The sequence below is a fragment of the Oncorhynchus kisutch genome, linkage group LG3 (assembly GCF_002021735.2).
Source record: "Oncorhynchus kisutch isolate 150728-3 linkage group LG3, Okis_V2, whole genome shotgun sequence".
Classification (NCBI taxonomy): Eukaryota; Metazoa; Chordata; class Actinopteri; order Salmoniformes; family Salmonidae; genus Oncorhynchus; species Oncorhynchus kisutch.
In genome coordinates, this window is record NC_034176.2 from 23,042,291 (window position 1) to 23,069,358 (window position 27,068).

General features: G+C 41.1%; 1 protein-coding gene across 2 annotated transcripts in view; it reads left to right on the plus strand.

Annotated features, from left to right (window-relative positions):
• Positions 1-12,265: 12,265 nt before the first annotated feature.
• Positions 12,266-27,068, plus strand: part of LOC109878268 (homeobox protein cut-like 2) — a 124,540-nt gene continuing 109,737 nt past the window's right edge. The window contains exon 1 of one of the 2 annotated variants that reach the window (XM_031819226.1): positions 12,266-12,686. In XM_031819226.1, the coding sequence (XP_031675086.1) occupies positions 12,624-12,686 (63 nt within the window). In that variant the 5' untranslated portion in view covers positions 12,266-12,623. The remainder of the gene's footprint in view (positions 12,687-27,068) is intronic. The other variant, XM_020470513.2, reaches the window with a different exon arrangement.

The window sequence follows — 27,068 nt, forward strand, 5'->3', positions numbered from 1 at the left end:
ACACCCTGGCCTAACCAAAATAGAGAATAAAAACCTCTCTATGGCCATGGCGTGACATCTGCTCCATCTGTAGGAATAGATCACAAAGCCTGTTTGAGAATATTATGAAAGTGGTTTTGCTTAATATGTAAAAATATATATCAGTGATGATGGTTCTAAACTTTTCGCGGGAGAACCCATCTGCCTGGGTTGTTAACATCTCAAATCGAATTGTATTGGCCACAAACACGTGTTCAGCAGATGTTATTGTGGGTGTAACGAAATGCGTGTATTTCTAGCAATATCTAACAAGTAATATCTAACAATTTCACAGCAATACACACAAATCTAAAGAAAGGAATGGAATTAAGAATATAATATTTGAACAAGCAATGTCAGAGCGGCATAGACTAAGACACTGTTACACTGTTATTTTATTATTATTATATATTTTTTTTTCACCTTTATTTAACCAGGTAGGCAAGTTGAGAACAAGTTCTCATTTACAATTGTGCCCTGGCCAAGATAAAGCAAAGCAGTTCGACACATACAACAACACAGAGTTACACATGGAGTAAAACAAACATACAGTCAATAATACAGTAGAAAGAAATATCTATATACGATGTGAGCAAATGAGGTGAGATAAGGGAGGTAAAGGCAAAAGGCCATGGTGGCCAAGTAAATACAATATAGCAAGTAAAACACTGGAATGGTAGATTTGCAGTGGAAGAATGAGCAAAGTATAAATAGAAATAATGGGGTGCAAAGGAGCAAAATAAATAAATACGGTAGGGGAAGAGGTAGTTTTTTGGGCAAAATTATAGATGGGCTATGTACAGGTGCAGTAATATGTGAGCTGCTCTGACAGCTGATGCTTAAAGCTAGTGAGGGAGATAAGTGTTTCCAGTTTCAGAGATTTTTGTAGTTCGTTCCAGTCATTGGCAGCAGATAACTGGAAGGAGAGGCGACCAAAGGAAGAATTGGTTTTGGGGGTGACCAGAGATATAACTGCTGGAGCGCGTGCTACAGGTGGGTGCTGCTATGGTGACCAGCGAGCTGAGGTAAGGGGGGACTTTACCTAGCAGGGTCTTGTAGATGACCTGGAGCCAGTGGATTTGGCGACGAGTATGAAGCGAGGGCCAGCCAACAAGAGTGTACAGGTCGCAGTGGTGGGTAGTATATGGGGCTTTGGTGACAAAACGGATGGCACTGTGATAGACTGCATCCAATTTATTGAGTAGGGTATTGGAGGCTATTTGGTAAATGACATCGCCGAAGTCGAGGATCGGTAGGATGGTCAGTTTTACAAGGGTATGTTTGGCAGCATGAGTGAAGGATGCTTTGTTGCGAAATAGGAAGCCAATTCTAGGTTTAACTTTGGATTGGAGATGTTTGATGTGAGTCTGGAAGGAGAGTTTACAGTATAACCAGACACCTAGGTATTTGTAGTTGTCCACATATTCTAAGTCAGAACCATCCAGAGTAGTGATGCTGGACGGGCGGGCAGGTGCAGGCAGCGATCGGTTGAAGAGCATGCATTTGGTTTTACTTGTATTTAATAGCAGTTGGAGACCACGGAAGGAGTGTTGTATGGCATTGAGGCTCGCCTGGAGGGTTGTTAACACAGTGTCCAAAGAATGGCCAGAATTATACAGAACGGTGTCGTCTGCGTAGAGGTGGATCAGAGACTCACCAGCAGCAAGAGCGACATCATTGATGTATACAGAGAAGAGAGTCGGCCCAAGAATTGAACCCTGTGGCACCCCCATAGAGACTGCCAGAGGCCCGGACAACAGGCCCTCCGATTTGACACACTGAACTCTATCAGAGAAGTAGTTGGTGAACCAGGCGAGGCAATCATTTGAGAAACCAAGGCTATTGAGTCTGCCGATGAGGATGTGGTGATTGACAGAGTCGAAAGCCTTGGCCAGGTCAATGAATACGGCTGCACAGTATTGTTTCTTATCGATGGCGGTTAAGATATCGTTTAGGACCTTGAGCGTGGCTGAGGTGCACCCATGACCAGCTCTGAAACCAGATTGCATAGCAGAGAAGGTGCGGTGGGATTCGAAATGGTCGGTAATCTGCTTGTTGACTTGGCTTTTGAAGACCTTAGAAAGGCAGGGTAGGATAGATATAGGTCTGTAGCAGTTTGGGTCAAGAGTGTCCCCCCTTTTGAAGAGGGGGATGACCGCAGCTGCTTTCCAATCTTTGGGAATCTCAGACGACACGAAAGAGAGGTTGAACAGGCTAGTAATAGGGGTTGCAACAATTTCGGCATATACTTTTAGAAAGTGAGGGTCCAGATTGTCTAGCCTGGCTGATTTGTAGGGGTCCAGATTTTGCAGCTCTTTCAGAACATCAGCTGACTGGATTTGGGAGAAGGAGAAATGGGGAAGGCTTGGGCGAGTTGCTGTGGGGGGTACAGTGCTGTTGACTGGGGTAGGGGTAGCCAGGTGGAAAGCATGGCCAGCCGTAGAAAAATGCTTATTGAAATTCTCAATTATAGTGGATTTATCGGTGGTGACAGAGTTTCCTATCCTCAGTGCAGTGGGCAGCTGGAAGGAGGTTTGTTTTCTCCATGGACTTTACGGTGTCCCAGAACCTTTTTGAGTTTGTGTTGCAGGAAGCAAATTTCTGCTTGAAAAAGCTAGCCTTGGCTTTTCTAACTGCCTGTGTATATTGGTTTCTAACTTCCCTGAAAAGTTGCATATCACGGGGGCTGTTCGATGCTAATGCAGAACATCATAGGATGTTTTTGTGTTGGTTAAGGGCAGTCAGGTCTGGAGAGAACCAAGGACTATATTGGTTCCTGGTTCTAAATTTCTTGAATGGGGCATGCGTATTTAAGATGATTTAAGATGGTGAGGAAGGCATTTTTAAAAAGAGAAGAGTAGTAGTAGTTATTAGAAGTCTACATAGAGTATGTACTGTATGTAGGATCTTAATTTGATTACTCTTTTGTTGCTGAGAATTTTCAGGAAATGCAGCAGGATATGTAGATGTTTAATGTATTTGAGGTTTAAAAAGGCTTATTAGAGTTTGTAATTTCCACTTGGACATTTTAGACTCCTTTTGTCCTAACAAAAAATTCTATCAACCCCTGCAAAAATGTCCATGAATTATTATCCACATAATAATTCACGTTTCCAGGGCCTCCCGGGTGACGCAGTGGTTAAGGCGCCCGGGCTCTGTCTTAACCGTCCACGACCGGGAGGTTGGCCTAGCGTCTCCCGGGTTAGGGAGGGGTTGGCCGGTAGGGAAATCCTTGTCTCATCGCGCACCAGTGACTCCTGTGGCGAGCTGGGCGCAGTGCGCGCTAACCAAGGTTGCCAGGTGCACGGTGTTCCCTCCGACACATTGGTGCAGCTGGTTCCAGGTTGGATGCGTGCTGTGTTAAGAAGCAGTGCGGCTTGGTTGGGGTGGGCATCGGAGGATGCATGACTTTCAACCTTCGTCTCTCCCGAGCCCGTACGGGAGTTGTAGCGATGAGACAAGATAGTAGCTACTAAAACAATTGGATACCACGAAATTGGGGAGAAAACGGGGTAAAAAACGAAAATAATAATTCACATTTCCTGTTGCTGCAGGATTATTTTATTGCTTCAGCAAACTGGCTCAAATTAAGATCCTACATCTGTACACACCTAATATGTAAGACTGCATTGTAAGACAGGCACACTCACAAGTCCTTCTTCAAGGTCTCCTTCCCCTCAGGATCAAAGACTTTGAAGGCATTGAGGATGGTCTCCTCTGGGTCTGCACCTAAAGGATGACAGACAGACAGACAGACAGACCAATGCATCGCTTCAATTTGACAGATGGGCCAAAGCTAGGATCTGCTGCCAGCATGAAGCCAGATAAACCAGCTATTTATCTCAGGCTTTAAGCACCGTTTCAATCAGTCATATGAACAGTGAAGCCTTTGTATGCCATCTATGTTGGTATATCATCATTGTATTGGTTGACCATTCTCACATACTTCCATTCAATACTTCCACTTATATCCTGTATATCCCACTTCATTTCATGAATTTATCTTGTACAAATGTATTAAACCATCCCTGTTTTGATCCATGATAGTGAAAGCCTGTTGAGGGTTGATAGGGTGAGTAGGTGTACATGTATTCACATCACATACCTGCGTACTCCTGTTATGTAAGTATATATTCAGATTCAAAAGAGAATTTATCTATGTACTGCCAGCGGTGTGTCAAGGGTGTCCAACCCCCCCGAATCTGAGATCTGATAGGTCGTCTCTGAATATAATTAATCATTTTGACCAAGACCAACACCTGACAGCAAGACTCACCAATCTCACCGGAGAAAGCATCAGAGCAAGCGAAACAGCGCACCTCTGTCTTGGTATGTGTAGCCCATGTACCTGATACTGTCTGGGCTACAGATACTAAGACAGAGGGGCGCTGTTTCCCTCGCTCAGATGCCTTCTCTGGTGAAATATATTCAGCCACTTGCGAATTTAAGGAAAATTATGGAACACGGCTAGACACAAATGATAAATCATTCAAGTTAGTTTAGCTACCATTTGAACAGGGAAATGTATGAAACCTAATCTGAAGCATTTATTACATTGAACCATCATATTTATATAGAAAATAAATCCACCTTGCATTGATTAAGGTTCAAAATGTTATGGCCCTCCTAAACTGGGTCTGTGCCCCACCTTGGCCACCCCATTCAAAATGTTCTGGACAGACCACTGTGTACTGCATGTGTCTATGGTTGTGTTACTTGGCAAAATCAATGGAAAAGAAATGTAACTAGCTTCGGAGAAGCAATTTATCAAGTAGGTCTTACTTCTTACTTCTTTGAACTCGTGGATCTGGGCCTGTTCAAACATGGAGAGAACACATTGGAGTTGGCTCCCTCTGCTCTCTTCTTTGCTTTCTGTGGGCCTGGATTTAACAAACACACAGCAATTGGTACCATGATCACCTGAGATTGTTAATTTATTATTGGCTTTTTCACAAAATGAGATCATGTCAGAAAACTAAATATCTGACCGAGGATACTATAACCTACTTAGATCATGCCAGCAAACTGGACAACTTCCGGTGAAACTGGGGGTGCATAATTCAAATAAATATTATGGATTTTAAACATTTTGGTACATAGAAGTGTCTTATATCAGCTGAAAGCTTAAATTCTTGTTAATCGAACTACACTGTCCGATTTACAGTAGATATTACAGCAAAAACATGCCATGCGATGGTTTGAGGACGGCGACCCACATCAAAATATTTTTCGACCAGCACAGGTTTCATACATTCACATATAATGATTAAATATTCTTTTTGAAAATCATCCTCTGATTTATCATCCAAAGGGTCCCAGCTATAACATGTAGTGTCGTTTTGTTAGATAAAATCCTTCTTTATATCCCCAAAAGTCTGTTTAGACTTCAACTTGCAGAGAAAGGAATCCGAAATCTACCCCTAAACTTTGTTTCAACAAGTCAAAATACATTTCTATTTACTTCTCAGATACCCTAAAATGTAATCAAACTATAATATTTCTTTTGGAAAGAAGTATGTTCAATAGGAAACCGCTTTTGGCAGGTGCGTAATTTCTTCATGGCGTGCAAACACGGATTTCCAAGACTGTGTCCTTCTACTAAAACTTGTATTTCTTATTTGTTTTTGGAGTTGCAAGCCTGAAACGTTGAACATAGACTGCTGGCACCCCATGGAAGCCATAGGAATTGCATCCAATTTACAATATGGCCTTTCTCTTGCATTTTTAAGAGGATGGTCTCTCTCAAAAAAACAATTCTGGTTGGTTTTTCTTTGGATTTTCTCCTACCATATCTATTGTGTTATATTCTCTTACATTTTTAAAAACATTTCTAAAAACGTCAAAGTGTTTTCCTTCCAATGGCACCAATGATATGCATATCCTGGCTTCAGGGCCTAAGCTACACGCAGTTTACTTTGGACACGTCATTCAGGTGGTAATTGAGAAAAAAGGGATCATGCCAACAAAATAAATATCTGACCGGGTTTACTATAACCTACTTACATCATGCCAGCAAACTAAATATCTGACCGGGGTTACTATTAGCAACCTAGATCATGGCAGCAAACTAAATATCTGACCAGGTTTACTATAACCTACTTAGATCATGCCAGCAAACTAAATATCTGACTGGGGTTACTATAACCTTGCACACTAAACATGATTGATGGTATAACGCACATTTCATAATGAAGATCTGAAATACTTCTTATTTTGCAATTCAATTATTTCCATAGCCCTCTCCTCTCTGGGAGTCTATAATTAGCATGGTGAGGGAGTGGTCCTCCCGTACTCAGAGCCCCTGGATCATATGAGGGATTATGCACTGGGGCCTAGGCTTTGACAGGGTGGTGCACTGAGCCACGTTTGATTGGAGATATCTCATGAAGGCAGGGATTACCATGTAATTGTGAAAACAGAGCATGGGAATGCAGTCTGATGACATTACAGTGCCAGGATTGGCAGGCCTCTCTCGACAGCTGATGTCTAACAGATGCTGTGGATTAGCCCCACCAACAGTTGTGCTTCACAGCTGAAGGTCATTGTGCCAATAGGTATGTACTCATCTCAATTTAGTGAAAGATTGTCTGCGCTGAGTGGAGTTGAGTTGCATTGATGATGAGTTGAGTTGATGATTATTTGATCCAGAATGGGTTGAGATGAGGATGAACACAATCGTAGACCCATGGAAAATGTTTGCACCTCATTGTTGCTCATCAATAAACATATGCCTTACATCTTATCAGAAAGCTATCTGATGTTTGAGGTCACTGGTCCCATCTCTATTCCCATCTCTACTCCTTGCTCCAGTCCTCAGTTGTCCTCACCCCCAGATCTTCACAGAAATGTAGCTAAATCTAGTAATTTGGACATTCAAAGACATCTTAACTCTTACAGCAGGTCTTTCCTGAATTTCCAGAGCAAAGTAGATAAAGAACACAAACAAAAGATTTTAATTTGTTTACACAACTTACTCCTACTTCAATTTGCCCATTCTCTCAAAGTTATATACCAAGGATCTGCTCTATGTCGGCCCAAAAAATAACAATTTCATATTCTCGATGAACAAAAAAAGCAGCAATAAACCTGAGAGAGAGAAGTCATCTCAATCTCAATCTTTCTGTACCTTAAATAACAAAAATATGAGAACTGCCAGCATCCTGTCCCCAGAGAGATACAACTAGAAGAGAACAGGAATTCCCCAGCCAAATGATTCCTGACTAAAAAGCTATTTGGGATCACTTATTTCACACAGTGAAATGCATATGGCTCTCTGAAGCTTCCTAGGATTAGATCCAGTCAAGGGGTGAGCATCTACTCACCATGTCTGTATAGTAGCTGGAAAAGGGCAAAGAGGGATCCTTGACGGTTTATAATGTGACAGGATGATCACTAGGGGGTAGATATATAGGCTACTGATACCCCACCACACCCATTGCCAACCTTCCCTACCCATACACTATAAAAGCTCCATGCCTTCTATAGGCCATGACACAGGTAAAGAGCACTAAGTATTCCCCTTACTTTTGATCTATTGTCAGTGCTTTAACTACGATTTAGAGTAACAGCCCAACACTCCATCACATTACCGAGACACTAGAATCAGATATGGCTTGAGTAGAAAGCTAGAGGTTTGACTGACAGCTCCACTTGCTGGGCTCCATCCACCAGTTGTCCCATTACATTTCCTGATGGACCATAACTATTGTGATGAGAGGTGTTTCTGGGTAGCAGCTCTGTTTGGTTTAAACTTCTGAACTTTTGTCATATTGGTGACTTTCTCACATAGCACAGGAAAAAAGGTGTATGGTGCTAATGTTCATTAAGGATTTTCTAATTATACAGTATCCAAATTAATGTTTTGTCAAAACATTTTCCACCCAAATAGACGGTCAGTGGTGGGGTGTGTTCTTGGGGGCATTTGAATTAATTTAATATATTTTGAACATTTGATTCTTCTTCATGCATTTTAGTCTTTGTAACTGAGTCACACATACTCTACATGGGAGATAGATGGATGGATGGATGGATGGATGGATGGATGGATGGAGAAAGAGGAGAGATAAACAGAAATTGTGATACAAACAGGGTGGCTTGGATTTCAAAGTATACAATGTGAAAATACTCCCTCACAAGGTAGTTGATGTCATGTCTCTTCTCAGTTCTTCACACACCCTTTTGCACAAATTCCGGGATGTCTGATGAAATAGGATATATTAGAAGGGTTAAGTCCAAGGGGCTTACTGTTTTCCCAATGTCAGAAAGACAAGCCATCCTCCTCAGTAACTGCAGATCTTTAAAGCAGGCAGCAGAGCATGATGTGCCCTTTCTACTCATAGTGATTTTCGACTGAGGCTTATAGGCTTGTAGGTATTTGTTAACATTTACAAGACCAATAACCAGAAAATTTTACACTGAAATCAAATCAAATCAAATTTTATTGGTCACATACACGTGTTTAGCAGATGTTATTGCGGGTGTAGCAAAATGCTTGTGCTTCTAGTTCTGACAGTGCAGCAATATCTAACAATTTCACAACATATACTGTACCCAATACACACAAACCTAAGTAAGGAATTGAATTAAAAATATATAAATATATGGACGCGCTATGTCAGAGCGGCATAGACTAAGATACAGTAGTATAGAATACAGTATATACATATGAGATTAGAAATGCAAGATATGTAAACATTATTAAAGTGACATTATTAAAGTGACTAGTGTTCCATTTATTAAAGTGGCCAATGATTTCAAGTTTGTGTATATAGGCAGCAGCCTCTCTGTGCTAGTGATGGCTATTTAATGGTCTGATGGCCTTGAGATAGAAGCTGTTTTTCAGACTCTTGGCCCCAGCTTTGATGGGCCTGTACTGACCTCGCCTTCTGGATGATAGCGGGGTGAACAGGCAGTGGCTCGGGTGGTTGTTGTCCTTGATGATCTTTTTGGACTTCCTGTGACATTGGGTGCTGTAGGTGTCCTAGAGGGCAAGTAGTTTGCCCCCGGTGATGCGTTGTGCAGACCGCACCACCCCCAGGAGAGCCCTGCGGTTGTGGGTGGTGCAGTTGCCTTACCAGGCAGTGATACAGCCCAACAGGATGCTCTCAATTGTGCATCTGTAAAAGTTTGTGAGGGTTTTAGGTGACAAGCCAAATTACTTCAGCCTCCTGAGATTGAAGAGGCAATGTTGCGCCTTCTTCACTACACTGTAAAGGCTTTGTCATAACAATGGACGGTGGCAATGGAGATAACTTTAAAACACAATACTAGGTTGCCCGTGCCTTGGCTTTGAAAACGATTTACCCCTGTTGGCCAGTAGGCAGTGCTAGCAGCACATTTTTTCTATGTGTCAAACCAAATTTATCTTGGCTCTTTGAAAATGAGCCACTGATACTGCACGTTTTGTAATACACCTGAATGTTAAAGTTTTGCTGGCTCTTCTTCAATTTAACCATCTCTTTCTACTTGACCTACTGCATTTGATACACATGTGATAGAAGTGGAAATAAGCTGCATCTGTCAATATTGGTTGTTCATTCACTGCTCAAAAGTTGATCAAATATGTGAGATTACTCACTCAGTTGATTGATCGATATGCTTGAGAATGAAATCTGCAAGCGCCGAATTGTTCAGTCAAACTTGGACTAAAAATATATTTACATAAAACACACAGCCCGGTGGGTTTATTGTGGCAACAACCCTGGCATGAAATTGTCTTCCATATCAACTCTAATTTGAATGTTAAGTTTCCAGATAAATCACAGCTAACTAAGATGTTATTATTTTCATATGAGGCTTGCATCTCATTGCCACCCTCGAGCAACCAATAAAACGCAATAATACTGAAACTTTTAATAAGCTTCCTTCATAATTCCCCCTAGGTGATTTATGTCTGGCAAGAGAATATGAAATTCCTCCCTTACATATGGTTCAGATAGTAATAAACTTTAAGTTGCTAAAGTACAACAATATATGCATATTATTTTCTCTTTACAGACGTTTTTAAAGGGATGTCATGCATGATGGAATAAACACATAAACAGCATTATGATGCATTTCACAGTGACCTGAGTTAATTACTTTTTCCTATATTTGTGATTTCACATGGCTCCAGATTATCATGTATGTACATTTATTACGTATTTTCTTATAAATTATTTGGTAATTAAATCAAAGGATGTGTTTAATGGTAACATAGGCCTACTTAGGCCTACTTTGTTTGGACAGAATATTATTCAGTGCACTACTGTACCCTAAGAGCATGTACAGCCACCAGGGGGCGCATACAACACTAAAACAGTTCTTGTTCAAGTTTAGCTTTGCTCGGTATGCGTTTAATAGTGGAAGGAAATTATTTGTTGAAAGTGCAGAGTTGGTAAAACAACCACCTCCACCATCACCACTACAAAAATTTGAATGCACGTCTATGGTGTACAGAGAGTCAAGTATGATGGAAAACAACTTTATTGTATATTATGGAATATGTCTACAGCCTTCTTCACTGGTCTTACAAATTCATTTATTTGTATTTATTTAACCTTTATTTAACTAGGAAAGTCAGTTAAGAACAAATTCTTACAAACCCCTTAATGTAAACAGAGGCATGTTTTCAAGAGTAGTGGTGATGGACATGAATGCCTGCGTAGTATATCATCTTCATATTTGATGTTCATGTGTCTGTCTACCTGTGCTCTTCAAAAGTAAACTACCACTGAAAAACACTATATCAATATGATATTCATTACATATGAATCCTTCTCTGATTCACAGGCGTTGAGTCAATGTGGAAGAGACATTTCGGATGAATGCATTCAGATGTGCAACTGACTTAGGCATCCCCTTTCCCCTTCCTTTCCCCTGTATAGCCTCCAGATGTGATTAAACAGAAATACACACGTTTGTAACTCCTCAAATACCATATACGTACTGTTTTCACACTATAATCTTTCATTATCTAATCAAAATTAAGATCCAGTAATTGACCTCATAAACGTGTTATTTGACCCCCTACGGGCACTGCTCAGAGTAGACTCTAGAGGATTTGTATCAATTTGTCAATAATATGCATTATTTTAAGTAGGCTACTCTGTACCTCCCATATGCCTTTGTTTTTACAGGTCTCATATCATCCAGTACCAGTCTGTATCCCAGATAAACAATACCTAGATTTTTTCTATGCCTTTCTATGCCTGCACACCCACTTTTTCAGTTAACCCACCATATACCAGCCACTGTTCAATTTCAGATATCAAAGCTAGATCCAATTGCTAGAGTGATTCATTCATTTTCACATATGAACTAAGTTCTAAAATACATTTCATATATTTTTTTAATTGAACTTTGAAATATCTAAATAATCAGTAACTAGGCATGTGTGGGAATCATTTTGCAAAGTTTAGACAGTGAAATGTTTATGAAGTTATTTCAAATTAGTTTAAAGTTTTTATAAGTCATATGTACAGGATACACATGGTATGTACTGTCCAATTAAATGCTTACATGCAGGTCCCTTCTAGACAATACAACAACAATAAGAAATAATAAAATATAAGAATTACAAATATAAAGTAAATGGCTCAGTAGAATAGAATAGTACATTTTAGCACAAGTATAAAACAGGAAGGCAACAATCTATAGTACAATATTTACACAAAGCAGCAGCTACTCTTCCTGGGGTCCAGCAACATTAAGACAGTTATATTCAATTTAAAATATTACATGACATTACATTTCATAACACTTTTCACAACACATTAAGTGGGAAGGGGGGTTTTGGGGCAAGAATTTGAATTGTGCAGTACTAGCAATAGTAAATAAGAGTATTGTAGCAGCAGTTGTGATATGTGTGTAGCGTCAATGTATGTATGTGTGTGTGTGTGTGTGTGTGTGTGCGCGCGCGCGCGCGCGCGTGTGCGTGTGCGCTAAGGTTTTTGTGGTATTACTATTTCACATTTTGAAATGATAATGAATTAACATGATCACAAATTAAACTAGTTTTTATTCGTTCACCAGAGCAGAGCATTGCCAATGATCTGCGCCTGTTTATTCAGATGAGCAGAAATCCGAAGTGCAATGGATATATAGTCTATTCATCCATTCACAGTTATTTGTAGCCTAAACTAATGGAGGGAGGGGTGTAAACATAAAAAGAGGTGTTCTGTGTATTTCACTATTTAGGCTACTATTATTAAGGACTGAAGATATGGACGCAACTGTTTTATACCATGGTAGACGGATTTCCATAAGCACAATATGCATAGATGACATTGTTGTTCTCCTTCCCTTTACCAGACGGTAGGCTATTGATCAACCCCTTACGTCATTATTGATAACTTTGACAAACCAAAATCAAATGCAATTTGTCCGGTTAACCGGGACTGCACAAATGCGTTGATACTATTTTTCTTTTCAAAAACACTCGCGGTCCACCAGGACATCACTTTTTTTTTTAACAAACACATTTGCGTTAGTTCAGTGGACTTTCTTGTGTTCGTTGCATTTTGTTTTAAAGTAGAACGAGTAATCGTTAACGTTGTTTAACAAGGGAAATCCAGCCCACATATTTATTGCAGCCGCTGAAAAAAATATCTTCAATATCCCCCAAGATGGCCGCCGATGTGGGATCGATGTTTCAATATTGGAAGAAATTTGATCTACGGCGGCTTCAGGTTAGTGTTATCCTTTACCCTTTTGCTTGCATGTGTTCATAGAACATTGTATACTTTAAAATGATGGGAAATATGTTATTGTGGACGAATGGAGAAAGAAATCGGCGGTGTTGCATTGATAGTTATTAGAAATTGATCCTTTTCTGCCTTTGTTCAGTTCAATCATTGATCAGCGATGGAACGACCATAGAGTAGCACAGGCGCTCTGTAGCCTCCGCTCTGCGTTCACCACTGGGATCAGCACCACGGACACAGACCTTATTTTTATACGATTCGGTCTTTATAATGCCCATCAGTGGTGTAGACAGAACGGATTGAAACTTTTTATGTCCTCATGAATCTTGCTCCAAGGACGTAACTTTTCACCAGCTTAATGTTTTATTCCATTTGTGTCATGATGGTGCGTGGTTTTACGATCTCTTTAGCGACATTTGGTTCTATTTTATTTTCTGTGTTTGACAACAATATGATCATTCGTTTTTGCTTGTAAATCAACTTTGTTTGCCACAATTAGATTGATGAAAGTTTTTCTTCTTCTTCTGTTCGTCTGCTAAATAATCATCACTTATTCAAGCCATAGGCTATAGGCTACCGTTGGATAGCCTACTTGATTGACTGTTTGTTATTTCTCTTTTAGATAATAGCCCAGTCAGAAAAACTTGACGCGTATTTATTATAGGCTGAGTCTACCAATGACGTTATCATGTAATCTATTTAGGCTATTGTTCTTTCCGGTGTTGCACGTTAAAACATATGTGTAAAATCATGATAGTCTGTTTGACTAAGGGCAATGATGTAGGATTAATGCAACGCGTGTTCAGTGAATAGTCAGACATTTGAATGAGGATTTCACAAAATAGACAGCTTATATTGACTTGGTTATCACAAAGTTGTCAATGATCCTGTTTTACAAACTTGTCTAGTAAATTGACAAATAGTTTTACAACCTATTAGGCTACTGACATACGACTATAGCGTTTTTTATTAACCTTTTCAATTGAATTTCTGTAAGACTTGACATCACTAAAAAGCCAGAGTGTTGACGATGTAATTCGCTTATCTGTGCGTCTCGGTACAGATGTTTATAGCCCCTTCCTCTCATCTCGAGCCGCATTGTGAGCACAAGGCTATTCGGGCAAGGACTGTTGTAATTGTATTCCTCGCTAATGTTTGTAAATCAGGCTCAGCCAGCGCAAAGCACAGTCTCTACTGTATGATTGATGTTCTGTAATATGAGAAATGACTGGAGCATGGCAAGCCAGGTCCCGCGGAAAAGCCTGCCGAAAAGAAATCTGATCTGTTCTGGGTTGTCTTGTGTGGCCGGTTGTTATTGTGCCCCCAAATCGCTGGACTATTCATTTAATCAGTGATGCAAAGGGCGAGTTTAGCTATTATGTAGCTATAGGCTACGTCGAGATTCATTTACGTCTTTCCTCTTTCAAAATAGCATGTTTTTACATAATTCGTTTGCTGCAATCCTGGCATTAGTGGCCAATGCTTAGAATCAAATTGCCAACTTCTCATTTTTTCAGGTTTGAGTCGAATAAATCAATTTGCACATTACTTTTTGTCTACCTGAATGAGACCTCAAAATAAAGTGTTTCCAACCAAAATATCTAAATATCAAGTCTATGATTTAACGTAGCGGGAGGCCACTGATATTCTGTTTGACAAAGTCATTCATGTTCATAATGTAACGTTGAAAATGATAACATAACTAAATTACTGTTAACTGAATAATGCAATATTACTCAAAAGAAACATCTTGAAAAATCCCAATATTGATGTCAGTCATATGTTGGAGTTTATATAGTAGGCTAAAGTGAACATTTATAGAATCTATAGAAATTACTATAAAACGTATATATCTACATGGCCTACAGCCTGAATTAAAAATGGATTAAGTCGGGGGGTTTTCTACACACAATAACAAAGTGAAAACATGTTTGCAAATTAATTGAAAATGAAATACAGAAATATCTCATTTACATAAGTATTCACACCCCTGAGTCAATACATGTTAGAATCACCTTTAGCACAGATTACAGCTGTTAGTCTTTCTGGGTATGTCTCTAAGCCTGGATTGTGCAATATGTGCACATGATTCTTTTCAACATTCTTCAAGCTCTGTCAAATTGGTTGTTGATCATTGCTGGACAACCATTTTCAGATTTACGTCAAAACTGTAACTCAGGAACATTAATTGTCTTCATGGTAAGCAACTCCAGTGTAGATTTGGCCTTAGGTTATTGTTTTAGGTTATTGTCCTGCTGAAAGTGAATTCATCTCCCAGTGTGGAAAGCAGACTGAACCAGGTTTTCCTCTAGGATTTTGCCTGTGCTTAGCTCCATTCAGTTTATTTTTTGTCCTTAACTATCACAAGAATACCCATAACATGACGCAGCCAGATATTATGCTTGAAAATATGGCGAGTGGCACTCAGTAGTGTGCTGTATTGGATTTTCCCCAAACATCACACTTTGTATTCAGGCATATTCATATTGCTTTGTCACATTATTTTCAATATTACTTCAATGCCTTGTTGCAGACAGGATGCATGTTTAGGAGTATTTGTATTCTGTATAGACTTCATTATTTTCGCTCTGTCAATTAGGTTAGTATTGTGGAGTAACAACAATGTTGTTGATCCATTCTCAGTTTTCTGAACACCATTGGCCTCATAGTGAAATCCCTTCCCCTCCGGCAACAGAGTTAGGAAGGACACCTGTATCTGTGTAGTGACTGGGTGTATTGATATACCATCCAAAGTGTACTTAATAACTTCACCATGCTCAAAGGGATATTCAGTGTCTGTTTTATTTTTTATCTACCAATCGGTGCCCTTCCTTGCGAGGCATTGGAAAACCTCCCTGGTCTTTGTGGTTAAATCTGTGTTTGAAATTCACTGCTCGACTGAGGGACCTTTTACAGATAATTGTATGTCTGGGGTACAGAGATATGAGCTAGTCATTCAAAAACCATGTTAAACACTATTATTGCATGAGTGCATGCAACTTATTATGTGGCTTGTTAAGCAAATGTTTACTCCTGAACTTATTTAGGCTTTCCATAAGAAAGTGGTTGAATACTTATTGACTCAAGACATTTCAGCTTTTCATTTTTAATTAATTTGTAATGAGACTTGATTTCTGTGGTAGAATAGTCAGAGATGGCTGATTCACCCCGAACCTAACAAAAAGAGAACAGGTAAAGTGAGCATTGAGGTGGAGTGACCTTGGTTCCTGCTGGCCGCAGGTCACACGGCCATTGCCAGTGTAATCATTCACCCCAGCCAGATGGCATTTCCGTGGGCGACCATGGAAAGGACGGGTCAGGAGATGTCCTGCCAGGTCCTGCCGGGCCCAAGCCAAGTCTTAGCCAATAGCGAGAACGCCCAGGAATCAGGATATCATTCCGCCAGTAGGGAGCATTCTCAGACCCAGGTGACAAAAAGGTGAGGTCAGAATACAAGAGGACACAGTTTACGAAGTTATTACATTGTAATAACATTGTTTATTGTTTTCATAATATAAAGCACACTTTAGCTATCCAAAATATCATAGAGGAAACATGTGTTTAGAAGATTATTTTTTAAAGTAATCAACCTTCATCAGGTACATTTTGAAGTGTAACAGAATGTGTTTTATCAGAGTTCCAGGTAACCTTGTCCAAATGTAGACACCAACTATAGCTTCAAATCATTACTGTGATCCCAGTTTATATAAAATACATTTGAGAATCCCCCTGTTGTCTTATAGTGATGGAATACTGTGTTCATTATATATGGTTTAAAAGCAATGCACTTATTTGATGGTATTTTCCAGACCCACACATCTCCATACTCTTCTCTCCATCATTCTCTGAGGCAGTGAGTTTAGATCAGGAACGAAAGGCTGTGATTGTATACATTTAGCATGACTCAGGCGATCCCGTGTCAGCTCTAATCCACAGACAGAGACAACAGTATTGCCAAACAGTGAAATTGCTTTGCAGCCTGTGAGCCTGGCTGCCGCTGCTACCAGCCTGCTCTCTCTGTGTGCCGTTTGCCGGCTGCTCCCGCCCCCCTAAACCCAACCCTGCAATCTCAAATTGGCTGTGAAAACAGGTCTCTCATTCCCTTTCATTCATGCTTTAATAGATTTGTTTCTCGTTATTGTTTTTGTCACATAAGGCCCTACCATCATTTCATAATTTACCGGAAATGCCAGGTCTAGGGCACTATAGGGTTGAGGGGAGGGTTAGGGTTTGTGTCCTGAGAAAGCTTTGTCCAATATGACTGAGTGATCTATAAAGGAGGAGAGGGGGAAATAGCTCTAGAGGCAGCCATTGATAGCCTCAACCACAAACAGCATGGGCAACCCAGGGAGGCAGCATGGGTGGAGACAGAGCCCCAGGGTATGAAATAGGAAAATGCACACACAGACCGACACGCTCATGCACACACATACACGCTTGTGTGTAGGCATGTGGACACGTACCTCCTCCATAGGGTACATATTAATCACATAAGGACAGCCATACTCATACATGCACATGTAATGCAAACGTGTAGATTGTCTTTGTTGACTCACTCCCACATACAAACGTATACAGAGTCAGAGATGGATACCAAGCTGACCTAAATTTATACTCGAGTAAAGAGAAGATGGGTCCATCCATTTTAGACCTGCAATCTCCTCTTTGACAGACCTTTCCAAACAAAGCCACAGTGGATTAAGCATGGTTTTTAGAAGCAGTGGGACTGAAGCTGCAGCCTCATCACCACAGGTCTGTGTTGCATCCATGCCCTGCAAGATAAACATTCTTCAAACATGCTTTCACACCTCCTCATTGGGAGATAACGGACGGGTTACGTCTGCCATGGTCTCATTTACCATAAGCCCCTTCTTATTCTTTGACAGTGAGAAGGACAGGAAATAAGAAAGGAGAGAGCTTTTACAGAACTAGCTGGGGTAAATTGAGTTGTGAAATCCAGGAGCCATAACCCGGGTATATAAAACGCAGGCAACATTAGAGAGAGAAGTGAAACAGACTTCAGCATTAAGCTGTTTAACCTCTCTGTGTAGCATTAGTGGTAGAGACTTCAAAGCAGATGCTTCATCGTTTGGAGCGGAATTACAAATGGGTTTAGAGACAGCTACGGTGAGCATTCACACAGAAAGAGTAGACCTGTCATTAATGTCAGCTTAATCACTTTGACCTTCCTTCGAGCAGATTTCCATACCCATCCGCATTCGTTTTACCTCATTCATGCCCCTGTTCGCAGGATAAGTACTGCAGTTTGATATGGGTGTGTGATGATGTCTTTGTAATGATGATGAGTTCTTGCGTTCACAGAACTAGTCATAGGCTTTCTTCTTTGAACAGTGTGAGAACATTTCTAACAAGGATATACATTGAGATATTGTTATTAAGAAACATGGATTAGTTTTTGATCATCTCTTTATGACCCTCTGCATTCTTCTCAGGTGTCTCACCCTCTGCTTTAGCATTCAGCCTTACCTAAATGTCCTATCCAAAGCCTGCACCCCAATTTTGAAGCAGTAATCCCCCTTGGTAGTTGACAGTGCTTCATCGCAAAAGGCATGCGCTATTTCGCTATTTAATTTTTTTTATTCTGCTGTCCCTAGGCTGAAGCAATTGCTTTGCAGGAGTAAATAACCAGCTTTAACAAAACTTCAGGGACACATTAGTCTGCAGGATGAAGGCTCCATGGCGGCAGGCTCCTCTTCCACAGCAGTGGGCCAGGCAGTGGGCCAGGCAGGCAGGCCAGGCAGGCAGGCCAGGGGAGGTAGAAGATTCAGCGGGAGAGGTAGTGGCTCATCAGTATGGGTATAAAGCGGTCCCTTCTCCCTGCTGGCAGCCAGTTCCCTGCCCAGTGAGTCCATATTGAGTTGTGTATCTCTACAGCGGCCGCTCTTTATTTGTTTTGATTGTCTGACAGCACTGCAGACGTATTGAGCACCAGCCTTTCTTGTTCATTTTACTGAGCTTACATTGAATCCCCTCCATTTTCCTCCCTTTTCTCTATCTTTCTCGTCCCTCTTCCAGCCTTTCTCTGCTGTATTTGGCAGGGCTTCAGTGGCTGTAATTCATCCCCCTATTGTCCATTTTGTCCTCAGGGATAAAAAGGAGACCCTGGTTTTTGTATGAGCGCTTGGCTTTGTATGTTGTATGATGTGTGGTGAGGATGCTAGCAGGCCTGTTCTGTTGTGCAGTGGAGGTGTGGATAGTGTGGAGGGTGCTCCTGGGCCCCTAAGCTCTTGACATCAATGCCTCCCTGCTCTTCTCAAGGGTCTCTGGGGATCCCTGGCGGTCTTATGTGTCATTGCTCAGAGTGTTTACTAGAAAGGAGGAATATGGTGGACTCTACGTTGCACACCTTTCTAGGGCCCATTTGTCCTCATTTTAACAGAAGAGGGAAGAGAAAATATGGCCCCTTTATTTCTGTGTTAAAAAAAAAAAATCAAAACAGCTTTTTTATTTCTAAGCAGATGTCTGTCCTCTGTTTTATCAAAATGATACAAAAGGTGTGTTACAATAAAAACCGATGAATCAGGCTTATTATTTTAGCCAGTCCTGTCTTTGTGCAGCTGCTATCACGCTCCAGAGAGAGAAGAGAGAGCAAGTCTATCTCTCCATCGTTTCCCTGCCATCGCTACTGCTCTTGTCATATCTCTTCTTTGGTCATTTCTGCAACTCTTCAACACCATAAGGAAAATGCAGTTGTCTTGTCTCTGTACTTCCAGCTAAATAAAAGCTGAAAGGATAGTTCAGTATTTTGAAATACCGAGGTAGTTTTGCGAGTCAACGCTAACTAGCATTAGCGCAATGACTGGAAGTCTTGCTAGTTAGCAGTTAGCAACTTCCTTCAAACTAACACATTTCTTTAGGTTGTGGTAACATGGTGGGGACATGACAAAAGATATGTTCCCAAAACAAAAAAACAGTCCAGTTGTGCTGATGATTACAATGTTTGTATTAGGTTGAAAAAACAATGCCCTGACGTTGCAAGAATGTTCCCAGAACACATTTTTTTATGTTATTTTATTGTTCCTTTAGGTTGTGGGAACATAGGAACATTGTGGGGACATTACAAGAGATAGGTTCCCAAAACACAAAATCTGATGATGACATTCTTACAATGGTTGTATCAGGCATAGGAGGTTGGCGGCACCTTAATTGGGGAGGATGGGCTCGTGGTAATGGCTGGAGCAGAAAGAGTGGAATGGTGGAGTGGAGTGGAATGGTGGAGTGTGATCCCTGGAGTGTGATCCCTGGAATTGTTACACTGTGCCTGCTGGGATGAAACTAACACAAATATAAAGCTGTTTACACCTTTACTCTGACTTCCAGGTTCTGGTCTTTGTCTAGAAAAAGAAGTATCCTTTATTATTTCTTACTCTACAAATGTTTTTATATACTGTAAAGTCTGGCTGTTTTGATGTTTATTAGTAGCGTACAGGGCTTGAAGATGGCAGATCGCAGGTTCAATCCTACTTGATTACCATTCTTTTAAAAAGCTCCAGCTATGTCTGGACAGTACCCTTATAAAATATAATCATGTAAGAAGATTGAAATGCCATTTCTTTAAATCAATACATCAATATTAGCAGAACATTGCAGCTATGTGTTTAGAACTACTCCCATTATTGTTGAAGTATGTTTTTAGAACTACTCCCATTATTGTTGAAGTATGTTTTTAGAACTACTCCCATTATTGTTGAAGTATGTTTTTAGAACTACTCCCATTATTGTTGAAGTATGTTTTTAGAACTACTCCCATTATTGTTGAAGTATGTTTTTAGAACTACTCCCATTATTGTTGAAGTATGTTTTTAGAACAATTCTCGCTCGTCATAACCGTAATACTTTTAGAAGCGTCTTGCAGGAACGTTTGTTGTTTGTTGTTATAGGTGTTAGTTGTAATATCTTCAACATGAACGGAATATTCCGGGAACTTCTATTGCTCCAGCACTTTATTGCTCGAGTATGTTCAGGGAATGTTATTAGAACCATCATAATGTCACACTATAACTTTATGAGACCATTGTAGGAATATTCCCTGCTTGTTGTTATGTGTGTTTTGAATAACATATCCATCAACATTAGCAGAACGTTCCTGTCATGTTTCCTCAGAACCACTTCTATTGCTGCCACATTTTGTTGCGGCAGTATGAACATTACCGGAACATTATGTAATTACATTCCCTGGCAACCTAATGAGAAAGTTAGGGGAATGTTCTGTGGTCTTTTTTACAGATGTTGTGACCAACATTTTAGTGAATGTTAGGATATTCCAAGGATATTGAATAAACAATTTTTATATTTGGTGATCAAAAACATTCTTTGAATGTTTGTGGGATGTAATCATCCAAACGTTATCATCCAAAACTAGAACTTAATGGGAATGTTAGCTAATGTTCTGGGAATGTTCCCAGATTGCTGGGTATGTTCTGAGGGATGAGAGAGCAATGTCGCAGACATCAGTTCTGCCCCCACATAGCCATGCTCCCCTCTCCCCATTCCTCATGCCTCCGTTTCCATGCAAATGCTTATTTTGGAATCACAACTGACGGCATCCTTCTGTTGTCACTTTCTAATTTATGTTGATGGCGGAGGACGTTGGGGTATTGATTGTGTGTTGCAACTGTGTTCGCAGCTCTGTAATGTAGGCCCTGAGGCAGGCCTCTCTTTTTGCTAGTCTCAAGGTGGCTCCTGAACTCTCTAATCTTAATTAAATATGCACTTTTTCATGGCAACAGGGTCACAGTTTTTGCATTATAATGTGGTCACAGAATCCCCCTCTTCAGTTGAAAGAAAAGGATTGTTTAGGCATTTTGAATTGTAATTTTTTTTTTAAATAAAGGAGAAAAAGAACAAAGAGCTGAATTAAATCGCTCCTTTTCAATTTCCCTTGTTAGTCTCTTACTGCATTCTCCTATAGTTTTTCTATTTTTTCCAGATTAATTTTATGATAATTTTTTTCCCTCTCTCTCTTCTCGGCTGTTTTCCCCAGACAGGTTCTACAGTGTTTTAGAGGGGATGGATTTAATTGCTCTGTGGGGATTGGTTGGCTGTGCCGGGCTCGGCTGTTTAATTAGTGTACCCTGCCGGGATTGGTTTAATGCTTCATGATCTTGAAATTGTCTGATTGTTCAGCCCTCTGGGGACTCTCTCTGCCTACGTAGGCCAGCAGGTTTAGCTAAACGTTGCTCTAGGCTTCTACAGGATGGGACTGGAGGAAGAAAACCCTGAAGAGAAGAGCAGGAATAGGGAGGCAAAGATGGCGGATAAATGAAGATAGTTCACTCAGGCTGTTTACCATTTTTTTTTTATTGTAAGTTCCTGTCTACTTCAGGGGGTGGCTCTCCCATAAACACCAATGCGACAGCAGCTGGGTCTGGTCTATGTAGTTCATTGACTTCCATTGAAACAGAAAAATGTGGGCGTGGGATGTCTCGCTTTCTCTTCTGTCTCTAGGGAGGTTTAAACCTGAGGGCCAGCGCCTATATTATGACACACCAGTGGACCAGTGGATTGCTGAATAGGGCAGCATTTAAAGTGCATCCCTTACCCTAGGTGCTCTCTCTCCTCACATAAGGAGTTGTAGCTTTAGGCAGCATGACTGTCTTTGCACAGAGGATGAGTTCATGTTGCTCTCAAATTGCATGCCTGTGGATGAATGTTAAATATAGCACACGCTCATTAGCCATAGCCATATTACACACAAAACATCTTGTGATTTGCATATTTCCAACTGGTTTGCAATTCTTGTGTATAAAAGGATTATTTAGAACACATTTGACATTAGTTGTTGTATTTTGTCGACTTCTGTTTTCAGTGTTTTGAATGTTCATAGTGCATCTCCCCCACCTTGTTTTCTCATTGTTATGACATCCCCATCAGGAGAGCCCATGTGGATCTCTAAGTTATGTGCATAGTCAGTCACCTTGAGGGACGGAGCTGTGGAAATTACATTTGTGTAAATAGGAGAGAGGTCTGTGTGTCCTCTCTACCCTGCCATGGGATGCCCTTGGTTTGGTTCAATCATGGCAGAGATGTTGACCTCAACAGTAAATGTGCTTGGCATCAGATGCAGGATAAGCAGAGAGCAGTGGTGGGGAGTGGGAGTACATATGCCTATTGAAGGCTAAACTCATTCCGCCTCATCAGACCTATTGAGCACACTCTCTCTTAAAGAACCCAACCTTGAAGTTCATGAATCTATTTTGGATGATATTATAAATATGCTTCTTTAACCCCAGCCTGGACTTGATTATCTTTTTGTCCTCTCAATTGACGATGGCTTGGTGCTTGGGTATACTGTTGATTACTTTTCACCAGTTTGTAAATCTGAATTTACTCCCCTCTCTGTCAGTGCTACTTTGCCTAGATGTTTTGCTGTTGTTGATTGGCTTGTCTCTGGACTACACAGGAGGTTGTGCTCTCCTGTGCCTGTTTTTCCTGTAGTGCTTATCCCTTAGATAGATTGGGCGGATGCACTACATACAGGTCTGGGCATCTCCAGTCCTCGGGGGCCTGATTGGTGTCACACTTTCCCCCCATCCCTAGCAAACACACCTGATTTTAAACTAATTGCATTTTTAACTGAAGATCATGATTAGTTGATTATTTGAGTCAGGTGTGTTATCTGGGGCTGGGGCAAAAATGTGACACCAATCAGGTCCCCGATTGTAGTTGCCCAGGCCTGCGTGACACAACATGATCACCAAGGTGATAGAAGAACTCATTGCAACAGAGCGGTTGCCAAGAGTGTTCCCCACCCTTGTGCCTTAACCTCTCAGGGAGAGATGCCCTGATTACTGAATGACTCTCTGCCTGAGGAGGCTGGTGGAAGGAGCAATAGGAGAACAGGCTCATTGTAATGGCTGGAATGGAATAAATGGAACGGTATCAAACATATGGAAACCACATGTTTGACAGCGATCCATTTATTCCATTCCAGCCATTACAATGAGCCCGACCTCCTTTAGCTCCTCCCTCAAGTCTCCACTGTTCTCTACCGTGGTGGAGGTGCCACTGTAGTGGTTTTAGTTGTTTGTGTGATGATAAGGGGTTAAGTGTATGTAGTCACTAATTAAGGGGGCTCTGTAGGCGAGCTTAGAATTCCTCCTATTGATTGTTAATTGAAGAGGTAACCCCTCATTTGATGTATTCAGTTGTTTATGAAGTGAACTCTCTGTCTTCACCTGAGGGATTTTCTATTTAGATAGCATGTTGTGGTAGACAGCGCCATCAAAACATATAGCAAATCCCAGTACATATCACCAGCAGCCGAGATGGTCATTGTTTCATTTGGTTTATGTGGTGGTTGAAATATGGATGCACCCAGTGTAACCATGTGTGGATCCATGCCGAAAGTCAATTACACCAGCTTATTACAAATGCCCCCAAAGAGTTAATGTTCTGGCACTAGTTTTCCTTTAGAGATAAAAAATATTAGTGGACCCCGGCCACACCCCCATAGCCTTTTGGGAAGGGTGTGAGCCCAGCGTCCGTCTAGACGTGCGACATCATTAACCCGCTGTGACCTCAGCCACTGATGAATTCTCTCTTACATCCCCTGCAGCCCTACGCTACGGCCCCTCCTCCCTCCACGGGTGACTCCGCTGGGACCCAGGGCTCCTCTGGACAGGCCATTAGAGCCACTACCCCTTTCTGCCACGCATAAATAGACAAGGTGGCCGTAGCCTCTGCTAGACTACTGAATAATTCAGGGCGTCTGGGCCGTGTCTGGTCCCGGGGCGCTAGGGGACGGGTGCTGCTGGGGTGCTGTGTGGAGGTGCAGGGGTTAATAACAGGTCTGTGTCAGCTGCTGCCCCACCACCACCTCCACTCCACCTTATCCCACATATGAAAGAATCCTGTTCAGTTGATTAGAATTTTCTAAATGGATCAATTTTTAATCAGTGGAGCATCTGACTACGGTCAATATAATTGTCGCTGGGAAGACAGTTGCCAGACAGCTGTCTTTATTTACAGGAATGTTTTTTTTCTGTATGCAGATCCAGAGACAGGAAACATCTAAGTCAGGCTACTGCACCACTGCAGTCATGGGTCTGTCTTGCCTGGGCTTTGGCCTTTTGATACTTATCTGTAAGAGCAAAATTGTTATATTCAGGTCCCAGCAAATCCTCCTCATTACAGTCTTTCCATATTGTGGGTGTCTACTTCTGTAGGAACACAGTAGTGGACAGTTATTGGTATGTCTGTGTTAGTCCAATAGAGAGGGCCTTATCATAGCTGCCTTGGCTTCTCTCTCACATTTGCATGCGCATAAATGTTGAGTAGTAGTGAGGAGCCAGTGAACTAGCTGTAATACTGCCATGAAATTTTCATAGGGCCATGGGGAGACTCTAACATGTTAAATAATGAGAGGCCTATAAACCCTACGTTCAGTGCCCACTCCACAACAGCTGTCAGGATCTAGTTATGACTCAATATCTGCAGAGAAATATGAGGTGTTTTTCATTTCCTTTGATCTGTTATTATCACTCCTCTTTTCTCAACTGCCCTCTTATTGTCTCTGTGTGTCTCTGTGTGTAAGGATGCTTCAGCATTTTAATCAGGTGTACAAAATATTCTTTGTATGTCCTTTATTATTATCCACCATTTGCTACTCATAGTAGATGTGGTAGTAATATGTAGTAATATGGTTTTGTGCAAAGTTACACAAAAGGGTGGCAGGTAGCCTAGCGGTTAAGAGTGTTGGGCCAGTAACCGAAAAGTCGTTGGTTCAAATCCCCGAGCCGACTATGTGAAAAATCTGTTGATGTGCCCTTAAGCAAGGCACTTAACACTAATTGCACCTGCAAGTTGCTCTGGAAAAGAATATCTGCTAAATGACTAAAATGTAGTTGGTGTCACTTTAAAAATGCCTTTCTTAGTTACTTGGGAAGATGTTTTTGAGTCTTTGTGCCATGATGCCAAAAGGGTTCATTTCCTCCATTTGCTCTCTGATTATACAACTGTGGAATCTGGGCTAGCTTTTGAATTCCACGCTGATTGCATGCCTGTAGCAAACACACTTTCTGAGTTTTTCTTTTAAAGCCTCCTTTAAAACCTCCTAACGTTGTACTTTTTTTCCAATATTGAGACACCATTTACTGAAATAGACAAATGCACGATATGTGTTTTTGATGTAGGGTCTGAAACAGACATTTAAAAATGTAACCTTAGGAAAGGTATGTGACATACAGTCTGTTCATTGTGCACTGTATTTGTATACATTCTAGAGCACACTGTCCCACTGGGCAAAAACTGGTTGAATCAATGTCATTTCATTCAAAAAAGTCTGATGACGGCCTCCTGTGGTCTAAGGCACAGGAGGCTGGTGGCACATTGCAGTGCTAGCTGTGCCACCAGAGACTCTGGGTTCGAGCCCATGCTCTGTCGCAGCCGGCCACGACCGGGAGGTCCATGGGGCGACGCACAATTGGCCTAGCGTCGTCCGGGTGAGGGAGGGTTTGGCCGGTAGGGATATCCTTGTCTCATCGCTCACTAGTGACTCCTGTGCACGGTGTTTCCTTCGACACATTGGTGCGGCTGGCTTCTGGGTTGGATGTGTGCTGTGTTAAGAAGCATTGCGGCTTGGTTGGGTTGTGTTTCGGAGGACGCATGGCTTTCGACCTTCGTCTCTCCCGAGCCCGGGAGTTGTAGCGATGAGACAAGATAGTAACTACTAACAATTGGATACCACGAAAAGGGGGTAAAATTTAAAAAAGAAAGTCTGATGACTTTGAATCAGTGTGGAAAACTGCTTGCATTTGCAGAAAGTCATCAACTTAAGGGAATTTCGTCATTTTTCTTCACCCAACTTTGAACCTAAATCCAATGACATGGTGACATTGTTTGTTGATTTCACTTTGAATTCAAGTTAGTTTACAATTCAACCAAATGTAAATCAAACTAAATGTTGAACTAATGTCTGTGCCCAGTGGGGTGTCTCTTCCCACCACGTCACTGTTCATGTTTAGTTCCTCTCTTGTGCACCAGCAGTGTCTACATTGTCTGTTTGTCTGCTTAATATGCAAAGGCAGTCATTCAGGGAGTCATTTTGGACTCAGTGTAAACGAACTAGCCACAATGATTAGCTTGGGCTGGGAAGCAAGTGTCCATCAGTGCATCTAAATTCATTTTGAACTCATCAACCCTCACTGCACCGGCCCTGAGACTGAAATGACAGAGCATTCTTCAGACATTACCATGAGTGTAAAAATAAAAGTGAATGTACTCCAAAGCGATATTTCCATGCTTATTTCATGCATGGATTAATAGTCCATTGAATGGCATCTGTATTTTTAATAAATGCATGTACTGTATTATGCTTTTTATGGTGGGATTGATTCATTGATTACA